This window comes from Caenorhabditis briggsae (assembly GCF_000004555.2).
Source record: "Caenorhabditis briggsae complete genome, chrII, whole genome shotgun sequence".
Lineage (NCBI taxonomy): Eukaryota > Metazoa > Nematoda > Chromadorea > Rhabditida > Rhabditidae > Caenorhabditis > Caenorhabditis briggsae.
In genome coordinates this window covers 9,687,576-9,698,485 of record NC_013486.2, presented here as the reverse complement: position 1 = coordinate 9,698,485, position 10,910 = coordinate 9,687,576, and the positions used below count along the sequence as shown (strand labels likewise).

General features: G+C 41.9%; 2 protein-coding genes across 2 annotated transcripts; one reads left to right on the top strand and one right to left on the bottom strand.

Annotated features, from left to right (window-relative positions):
• Positions 1-3,012, top strand: CBG02561 (the record flags this gene model as incomplete). Its single annotated transcript, XM_002630802.1, has 4 exons — positions 1-65; positions 117-186; positions 239-416; positions 464-3,012. 4 exons carry the CDS (start codon positions 1-3, stop codon positions 3,010-3,012), a joined length of 2,862 nt encoding a protein of 953 aa, XP_002630848.1.
• A 364-nt stretch (positions 3,013-3,376) lies between these two features.
• On the bottom strand, positions 3,377-6,030 carry CBG02562 (the record flags this gene model as incomplete). The annotated part of the gene is made up of 6 exons (XM_002630803.1): positions 3,377-3,438; positions 4,316-4,433; positions 4,627-4,851; positions 5,591-5,710; positions 5,761-5,836; positions 5,882-6,030. The coding sequence occupies 6 exons, from the start codon at positions 6,028-6,030 to the stop codon at positions 3,377-3,379; spliced, it is 750 nt and encodes a 249-aa protein (XP_002630849.1).
• Positions 6,031-10,910: the final 4,880 nt, after the last annotated feature.

Here is a 10,910-nt window from a genome sequence, read left to right as displayed (position 1 = left end):
ATGAGATTCTCATTCGTTTTGGCCATACTAATAGTTGCCATCTATGCGGCACCTCTTCCCCTGGTGTGAGTTTTTCTCTGATGCTCCCTGTTCCCACAACAATCATTATTATTCAGAGAAAAGATCAAACGCACACTAGCATTTTTGAAAAAGGCCAAGACTATTGGAGAGTATGCTATTAATACGGTATGTAACTCCATCCAAGATAATCCAGTTTTTATTAATATTCCGTTTTTAGCCTACTGGAATCTATCCTATCAAAGATATTAATGATGATAACTTCCTTGATATTTTCAAATTCCGACCTGAAATCGAGAAGTTGAGACAAGAAGAGAAAGCAAATGCTGCAGCTGCTGCCAAGTCTACTGATGCTGCTGTCAACTCTGCCGTAGTCGATACCGGATACGGAGGAGATGGTCAGTTATTTTATTTTCCTTCAATCTACTGATTCAAAAAATTTCAGTTGCCGCTGCTGCTCCAGCACCAGAGCCAGCAACAAGTGGTGCTCCTGAACCATCCGCTGAGCCAGCTCCCACTACAGTCGAAGGATCCGGGTCCATTGAAGGATCAGGTGCTCCAGCTGAAGTTGCAACCACCGTCGCTGCTGATGGTGCACCAGATAACTCATTCACTGAAACCTTGACCGCCGAAACTGAACCAGCTATTATTCTTCCACCAACTCAGCCACCAAAGCAGCTTTCTCCACCAGCTAGTGGATATATTACATCTGACCAAGAGAAGCCTGCTGCTCCAGCTGAGGAGACGCCTGCTCCAGCCGCTGAAGATACCCCAGCTCCAGAAGCCGCCCCAGCCGCCGAAGAGACTCCAGCTCCAGCTCCAGAGGCCGCTCCAGCCGCCGAGGAAACCCCAGCTCCAGCTCCAGAGACTGCTTCAGCTGCTGAGGAAACTCCAGCTCCAGAAGCCGCTACAGCTCTAGCAGCTGAAGGAGTCCCAGCTGGATACGTTGATGGTACTGCTAGTGCTCCAGCACCAGCTTCTGAACAACCAGCACCAGAAGCACCACCCGCTGAAGAGACACCAGCTCCAGAAGCTACCCCAGCTGCTGATGAAACCCCTGCGCCAGCCCCAGAAGCCGCGCCAGCCGCTGAAGAGACACCAGCTCCAGAGGCCGCTTCAGCTGCTGAGGAAACTCCTGCTCCAGAAGCAGCCCCAGCTCCAGAAGCAGCCCCTGCTGCCGAGGAGACACCAGCACCAGCCCCAGAAGCAGCTCCAGCTCCAGCTGCCGAAGAAACACCTGCTCCTGAGACTGTTTCTTCTGCTCCAGGAGCTGAGAATCCTTATGGAGGAGACGCCACCCCAGCTCCTGAAGCCGCCCCAGCTCCAGAAGCTGCTCCAGCTGCCGAAGAGACTCCAGCACCAGCCCCAGTTCCAGAAGCCGCCCCAGCTGCCGAAGAAACTCCAGCCCCAGAAGCCGCCGCAGCCCCAGAAGCCGCTCCAGCCGCTGAAGAGACATCAGCTCCAGAGGCCGCCCCAGCCCCGGAAACCGCCCCAGTTGCCGAGGAAACCCCAGCTCCAGCTCCAGAAGCTGCTCCAGCTGCCGAAGAGACTCCAGCACCAGCCCCAGTACCAGAAGCCGCCCCAGCTGCCGAAGAAATTCCAGCCCCAGAAGCCGCCGCAGCCCCAGAAGCCGCTCCAGCCGCTGAAGATACATCAGCTCCAGAGGCCGCCCCAGCCCCGGAAACCACCCCAGTTGCCGAGGAAACCCCAGCTCCAGCTCCAGAAGCTGCTCCAGCCGCGGAAGAGACCCCAGCCCCAGAAGCAGCCGCTGCTCCAGAAGCCGCCCCAGCTCCAGCCGCCGGACCATACGATGGCGCATCAGCCGAACCAGCCACCGAAACTCCAGCCACCGAAGCCCCAGTAAGTGAAACTCCAGCTGAGACTGCCGCACCTGAAGTCGCCGGAGTACCAGACGCCGTTGCTGCTCCAACTGAGGCCCCAGCCACCGATGCCGCTGCTCTTGAGTCTGCTCCTGCTCCAGCTGCGGAGCCAGCACCAGCCGCTGAAGCTTCTGCGGGATATGATGCACCATCAACAGGACCACAAGATGCCCCAGCTCCAGCCCCAGAAACCTCCTCAGCCGCTGAAGAGACTCCGGCTCCAGAAGCTGCTCCAGCTCCAGAAACCGCCCCAGCCACCGAGGAAACCCCAACTCCAGCTCCGGAATCCGCTCCAGCCGCTGAAGAGACTCCAGCTCCAGTAGCCGCGCCAGCTCCAGAAGCCGCTCCATCTTCCGAGGATACTCCAGCTCCAGCCGCAGCAACCGAAGAGACTCCAGCCCCAGCCCCAGAAGCAGCTCCAGCCGCAGAGGAGACTCCAGCACCAGAAACCGCTCCAGCTGCCGAAGAGACTCCAGCTCCAGCTCCAGAAACCACCCCAGCTGTTGAGGAGACCCCAGTTCCAGAAGCCGCTCCAGAAGCTGTTCCAGCCACCCCAGCACCAGCTTCTTCCGATGCCTATGCTGCTGCAGAGACTGCCTCTCCAGAAGCCGCACCAACCGATGCTGCTCCAGCCGCTGAAGAGACTCCAGCTCCAGAAGCTGGCCCAACTCCAGAAACTGTTGTAGAATCCGTCCCAATTGCCGAAGAAACTCCAGCTCCAGCCGCAGAGGAAACTCCAGCTCCAGAAGCCGCTCCAGCTGCCGAAGAGACTCCAGCACCAGCTCCAGAAGCCGCTCCAGCCGCGGAGGAGACCACAGCTCCAGAAACCGCTCCAGCCGCTGAAGAGACACCAGCACCAGCTCCTGTTCCAGAAGCCGCTCCAGCCCCAACTGCTGAAGAAACCCCAACACCAGCACCAAAAGACGCTTCATCTCAAATCTCATCAAGTGGATACGACGCAGCCCAAAGCACGGATACCGTTGTCGCTTCTTCCGCTCCAGCTGCCACATCTGATGCATCTGGAGCCACGAACTACGAAGGACAACAGTTTGCAATTCAAGCCGCCCGCAAGAAGGTTCGTCGTGCCGCTTTCGTTGGATGGGGTCGTGCGTGATAATGTATTGTTCAAAATCGCCGAATCTCTCGTTTCGTTTTTTTTTCTTCTTCTTCCCATCTCATCACCTCCATCTTTCCACGCCACTCCCGCTCACACTCTTCTTTTTGTTGTACATTCGTTGTTCAAATAAACTTATTTATTTTTTCTCTAATCAGAAACTTTTTTTTTTAAGTTTATGTCTTTTCTTACAAAGGTGTACAAAATTTATGAAAGCCATTGACATTAAGAGCGTTGCCAGATTCATACAGTAATAAGTGATTACAAAAGAGGAAAGAAGAAAAGGAGCAGCACGGCGATTCGGTTTTTAATTCAAAAACCCGTCACGAAAGACTAAGTTATAAATGGAGAAAAAATTGGTGGTTTAATTATCCAGTAGTTTGTCCGATGTCGCATTTATGAATTCATCGTCATCTTTGAATAGTTCTGAAAACCAACGAATTTGAACTTTCAATCTTGAAGTATTACAAGGCAACAGCAAAACCTTGAAAACCAGGCCCACCCAAACCGTCAACTTTGAGCTGGATTATCCCGATTTCTGTGAAAGATGCCAAATGATTGTCAACTGATAAAATATCAGTGAGATTATGATGGATAATTTATCAGTTGACACAACTTTAATACCTCTCCTAAGGATCGGAATAACTGAGCTCAAAGTTGACGGTCTGGGCTTCTATCAGAGGAAATACGGTATATGGGTTTCAGTGGAAAAATAGTTTTCGAAGAGTTTTCTCAACTTCTAAGATGTTTTAGAGCATGAATCTTAATGGGTTATACTTGGATACAAATAAAAATTCACATTTCATACATTTTCTCGAATTTTTCAGCCACTAGTATTCGGAAATCGAAAAAAAACCTTTTTAAAGAAAATGTCTGAAACCTGAAATTTCATTAAATTCTGAGAGTAACTTATCAAATTACATGTTTTAAAACGTCCTAAAAGTTGAAAAATGTACTGAAAACGAGATGTTTCGGTACTGAAACCGATATACCGTAGAACCTAATATAGAAGGGCTCTCATACTATTAAGTTTGAACTCAATTATCTCAATTCCTCCGCAAGATATCAAAACTTTGTCAACTGATGAAATGTTTTTAATTTATCATTTATCAGTTGAAAAAATTTTTAAACCTTTGACGGGAAACGAGAAAAATTAGGAGGCCCTTTTATTACAGATTTTACGGTAACTCGGCTGAAACTGGCTAGTGGATTCTAACATTTTCAGAAGTTCCTAAATAGGTTATTCTCAACCTACTCTGTAAATCTGGGTTCACAGGTGTTGAGGTTTCCTTGTTAGACTCACTTCTATTGAAGAAAGGCAGAGAAGCGAAAACCAGAATGTGACCCGAGAGGTAAGCAAAGAAGAGGATATCCAGCCATGTGTGAGAAATAAAGGTTTTGTTGACTTTTTCCCAACACATCTGAAAAATGAGCAATATGAATCAGGATTAGATGAATAATTGGGATATTATATATCACAAAAACGCCAATCATTCCATCATTCCAGAAACATGCGTCACCCATTATTTATCAAGGAGAGGAGGAAGAAGAAGAAACGAGCAGAAGACATAATCAATCCTGAATTCAAAAAAAACCACAACAAAACATGCTCACAGTCACTTCAGCAACCTCTTGATCGTCGTCTGATTCACAATCGAACGCTTCTTCCAGTTCTGTGATGTAGATTTCTTCCTTCTCGGCTCCATCAAAATGTGCATGGAAGTGTTTGGCTGCCGCACCGCCGTCGGTCCATGCCCAAAACACGGCGATACCCAGAACGATGATGTAGACGGTGACGATCAGGAACATCACCCACGCCAGTTTTTTTCGTACCAGACACTAAAAATGGAAACGATTTGTATTATGAAAATATGAGGGTGGAGGATACAATTTTCAAGATATATCTGAAAATCATATTCAAACTGGGGCCGCGGCCGGCAGTGACTCAGGCCGTGTGTAGGTTGTCGTGTACTGGTTAGTCCGGTCTTTCGAAAATCAGCAGCCCAGAAACAACTAGGACCGCTAGGCCGCCGTTTCCTTCCTATCCTATAATGGGGTTATTCAGGTGAGGCAACAAACCTAAAACATAGCAAAAAACTCGGAGAATGAACCGATCTGGCTGAAACTTCGGGGAAAACTGGAGAAAAATATATGGAACATATATATTGCCAAAATTTGGGGTCAAAATATCCACTTTGAAAATTTGGCTGGAGTTTCAGACATTTGGTTGGATTTCAGACCAGATTGGTTCATTTTCCCAGTTTTTGCAGAGTCTTTTGCTATTTTTTAATGTTCTTGCCAAGGTTTTTGCTTCACCTGAATAATCCCATAAATGCCCTAGACAGAATTCTATAGCACGGTTTTGTTGAAAACAAGCACGAACTCGAATTTCAAGTTAAAAAATCCTTTGTCTTATTAGAATGTAGGAATCAAGAGTTCAAATCACATTACTTGGTTCAACAACATCGGACTTTTGAAATCAAAATAGAAAGAGTCCCAAACTATGCTTCAGTTCTTTTGAGAACCTTAATACTTCCACCTCGATAATTTTCTTGAAATAAAAAATTTAAATCTATACCAGATGGCTTGGATTTCCTCGTTTATCATTGAAATCAAAAAATTGTGGAATCATCACAAAAATACACAAAATGACACCGATTGCAGAGATAACCCATAGGAATAGCATTTGTACTTTGTACTGAAAACAGCAAAATTATCTGAATTGAGATGAAAAAGTTGAGTTATTACCACTTCGAGAATATCTTTCTCCTCGGGAGACCAGTCAAATCCTGGTTTATTCTTTTTAACTGTATCATCGAAAATCCTGAAGAAGGAATCAAATTTTTTCTGGAAATTCCAGGAAACAAACCTATAAGCAATTGGTAGAATAAGTGCAGCTGATTTGTAGTAGGCTTCTGAGATTGCAAGAACGAATGCAGAGTAGACGAATTCACAGAAAAGGAAAATCAAAACTGGATATTTGTAGTACGGTGGGAATAATTTTGCAAAATAGCCCATTCTGAAAATATAGTTCGAATTGGATAGAAAAAGTGGAAGGGTGGGAATTATACAGAAATGTATTTGAATAATGTTCGAAAAGTTTACAAATTCAAAAGTGAGTTGAAAAATTGAGAGAAAGAAATGCAAATCACTTGAGAGAGGGAGAGAGAGAGAGAATGAGAGAGAGAGAGAGAGAGAGAGAGAGAGAGAGAGAGAGAGAGAGAGAGAGAGAGAGAAAGAAAGAGAGAGAAGGAGAGAGAAAATAAGTGAATTGATGATAACAATGGCGGGAAAACGGCGGAAGATTGTATTTGATGTACACAAAAGAGATGAAATAACATGTCTAATTTATCTGGAAAGAAGAGCCTGAAGTGCTTTAAAGAATTTTAAAGGTAATACAGAAAAGTCCCTGAGTCCCTTTTCGAGAAAATTAGAGAGTTTTATCAGAGACATTCTCTCTACTGATAAGATGATCGGAAAGCAGTTCTTTGGATTTTTGATCGACGTTTGATGCAGATCAAGTCATACAATTTGTGATTTCAAGGGGGAAACCTACTTGAATTTATTTGAAATTCGAAATTTGAACAATAAGTAAATGTCTGTAAATTGGAAGTCGATGGCGGGTAAGACCTGGAGACGGTTTGATAAACTGATACCGTGATTTTCAATTTGAGAAACAACATATTGACTGTTGTCACATCGATATACACAGACAGAAGAAAAGGAAAAAGATGATCGGGTAAGGAAGAAGAAGAACATTTTAGAGAGAAATAGATAGGGTCATACCAGACAACAATAACAAAAACAATATGAGTTCATTATCAGTTCAAAGAAGTTAGATAATCTAGCATCTGAAGATTATATAAGGAACCGTTGGACACTTTTCCCGAGACTGACAAGTTTGGAAAGATTGGAATCACAACAAAAACATTGAACTCCAATTTTTTGCTTTGAAGGTGGGACTAATTTTTTTATTTTTTTTTTTGCAATAAAATGCTCTTAAAGTTATGTATCCCAATAATATTACTTCGAAAAAATTCTGAAAAATTCGAAATCCTAGAAAATGCAAGCTCACTCAGTTCATCAATTGAGTAATTGTATTTCTTCGAAAATACAGAAAAAAACGACTGGAAACGGTGGGAAATTACACGAAAAAAAAACAGCGCCCACAGTGGACTTGGACTAGGATTCTTGCGACCTCTTAGACGAGCACTGAGCGCAGCTGCATTTTCAAGAGCGTTTTTCAGGAATTTCGAATTTTTTCTGAATTTTTTTCGAAATAATATTATGAAAATACATCACTTTGGGAACATTTAGATGAAAAAAAAATTCAAAAAAAGTTTGGTCTGAACCCCCTTTCAGTGAATTTCAACTTTATCGAATTTCAGTTGCAAATTACCCAAGACGGTCCGATGTTTGAAACCTAGTAAAAATCTAATGATTGCCTACTGAAAAATAGGAAACAACAGTCAACAGAACCGACGATATCAATTGTGAAATGTTATTGTTATTTTTCACCATCTAGATGGTCATTACTATCTATTGAATAGTACCTCTTCCCGTCTTCTTCTCTAAACACTCTTACCCCTCTAAACAACTTTTTTGTTTGTTATCAATCAGTTCTAGAAGTCAAGACTAGCTCACGCGGAGAAACTGATAAGTCAGTTCGACTCCCTACAGTTCAAAACGCCTCTTCTTTTTTCAAGAATCAGTTTTTTAATCATTTTTTAAGAATTACAAAAAAGGGAAAGAGAAAAATGGAAGAAGGGAAAAATAACAAGAGAAAAAAACGAATGAAACAAACTAATAAATGGGGAAAGAAGCTTGCCAGAAAAAAAACTCATCGAGTTCGGACGTCGCATGTTCCGTTTCCTTTGACCCAATTTATTGTTTCGGTTTCCCTTTTTTCCTTATTTCTAGACAAAATAATCAAGATTGTTGGGATGTTTTTTTGTTAGAGAGAAATAAAGAAGAAAACCGAGATTGTGGCTTCTTTTTTTTTGAGCCATGAGATAGAAAAAAGCTTTGGGATTTTTAGGATTATTCCCATTTTATCATCCCGCGTATCCAAAGAAGAAAAAGGGAGGAGAAAAGGAACTGGTTGGAAACGAGACGCAGTCAATCAGAAACTAAATCTATGTGTGTTGTGCATAATGAAATGTGAGGGTATAACGAAACGACACAAAAAAGTTAGCTCTTTTCCTCGTTTTGATATCTTAGCAATATGAAAAAACGGGGCGAAACGAGACGGAGCCCGTTTCTCTTTGCTCTCCACCCTCACTTTCAGCTCAAAAAGGGTGTTTTGAGGGTGTATGATAACAAAAAAATAAATAGGAAGCAGGTAATCATATGACTTCCGCTGAAATTTCGATAGAAATTATAATAAATGTAGTTGAGGGAGGAATATAATCTACTATGATTAGATCATGATTTGGGTCCAATAGTAAAGAGCAATTTAGAAGTACAAAGTCTAACACGAAATTTCGTAAACGTTTTTTAGAAACAGGTTTAAATCCTGACAAAATTGTTTAAATGACAAAATTGTAAAAACTCCTGACAAAATTGTTTAAACGGGTACTCCGACCAAAAATTTTTTTAATTTTTGCATTAAAATGTCCCCAGAGTTATGTATTTTCCTGATATTATGGCAAAAAATATGAAATCTATGAAAAACGCCGTTGAAAGTGAAAATTTTTCTTAAAAAGGTGGCGAATAGGGACGAGGATTTCAATCCCGGTGCGGGGAGAAACCTAGGCCACGGTTGCGGCTGCAGTTTTTTAGTCGACACTGGTTTTTCACGTGCCAGAAATAAAAATGGAAAAAATCCGGAAAAAATTGCGTTGTAAAAAAGGCGTCCCACCGCCTTGGCCTAGGTTTCTCACTGCGCGGGAATTCAAATTCTTGTCCCTCTTCGTCACCTTATTTAATTTTCAACAGCGTTTTTCGAAGATTCGGGGTTCGTAAATTTCTCGCTATAATATTAGTATTAGGAAATTACATGCTTAACCATTTTAATGTAACAAAACATTTTTCATCAAAATCCCCCTTTAAAATACAAAGTCAATCGTCTAACGAAATTTTCCAAAACTGAGGTTTAAGTTAACTTGAAGTTTCTAATAAAAATTTGAAAAACTTTATAGAAAAATTGTTTAGTAAAATTACAGATTTTTTTTTCAGAAAATGGAAATTTGTGTGTATGTTTTGAAGACACAGAAACACTTGACGAAAAATGAAGAACGGAATTCCTTTTACAAAAAAAGACGAAGACGCTGTTTGAAAAGGAAAAAAATGGCAAAAGACATAAAGACTCAATTTGCAGTAACTACAAAAAATGACCGAAAAGAAAAACGTCTCCAGGAAACAAGGTTCAAAAGTTCAAACTTATGAGTTTTCGTTTCTGAAATTTGTTCCAAGGAGCCGCAGATTATATAATGTGTTGGTAGAAAGGCAAAAAACGTGCAAACAATGATCGTTTACACTAAAGAACATAAAACTGTTTGAAGTTTTCCCACTTGTGTTTGTCCAGCGGATGTCCCCGCCCCAGCTTTTTGCCCCCCAAAACACCCAAGTCCACAGAGTTTTTGGTTGAATCTTGAACCGTAAAAGAGTTGAAGAGACGCAGAATGGCTCAAGCAAACCGATTGGGGAGACGGGAAGGAAATGGATCATGAGATTTACAACTGATCCATCCCTGCGTCTGCTTTTCTTGTATGCTATTTTAGAACCCAAATGATAAGTGTCCTGGACGGAAGCAGGTGGTGAATGATGAGCAAGAGTGCTCTGGGGGAAGGAAGAAGAAACAATGAAAATAGTTGAAGAGATGAATTGATACGTCCTCTTCTCCTCTTTTTCCAATTTGACTGGAGGCGGATGATCCACGTGTGTGCATGTGAGTGCACAGAAACGAACAAGTGAGACAGATTATGATGAAAATTGAAAGAAGAAGAAGCACCTTTCGAATGCTCCCAAAACCAATGACGTCTTCCATTTTTTGTACTTCAAGACAAATTGACAAATTGGCACAATAAGAGTCCTGACATCTCGGAGAATCCATAATGAATTTTTGGAAGCATTCAAAATGAGAAAAAGGTGGAGGTTTTTAAGTTCTGTAATCCGAGTAAGAGGGTCACATTTTTTGAGACTTTTTTGTTTTCTTTGTTTAGAATAAATGAAAAACTACACCGAATATTTTGAAAGGAAGAAAATCACGGCTGACTTCAAAGACACAAAGATTACTTCGACAATCTGGAATGGTTAGGAGAACAGTGGAGAGATAAAAAAGCAAATCCTATCAAACATGGCTGAGCGAAAAACTACCTCCGGAGGCCTACAGAACTTTTTTTCTGTTTCCAGGTCCGAAAATATTTGGAATTTTTGTCCGGAAATATTGACCAGAAAAATCGAAAAAATGGCTTCCAATTTTTGGCTGAAATTTTCTGGAAGGTTTTCGGAACATTTTTTAATTATTCAAGACCGAAAAAAATTTACGAAAAATTTTCCGTTTCCAGAGCTCCGTAAATTTTTTCGTCAATATTTTTTTTCGGTTTAAGATTGGAAAAAAACTTTTTCACAAACTCAAAAAAAGAATTGATGAAAAAATTAAAATTTTAATTTTTCGAATTTCAAAATGTGTTCTATCAGAAAACTCAGTTTTGAAAACCCTAAATGTGTTTTGCAGTCTGAAATCTATTCATTCGCATATCACCACGGTTTCGAAATGACTGGTTTCGAAGTGACGCGGAGCCCGGTTCCCGGCCGATGCAATTCATTACTTTGTTTCCAAAAGCGTTCATATGACAACTTTATTCACCCGTTATCAAATGTTTGTGTTGCTTGACAAAACCGGGACCAGATACAAAGAATTAAAGACAAATTGGCTCAAAAAAATCTAATGTATA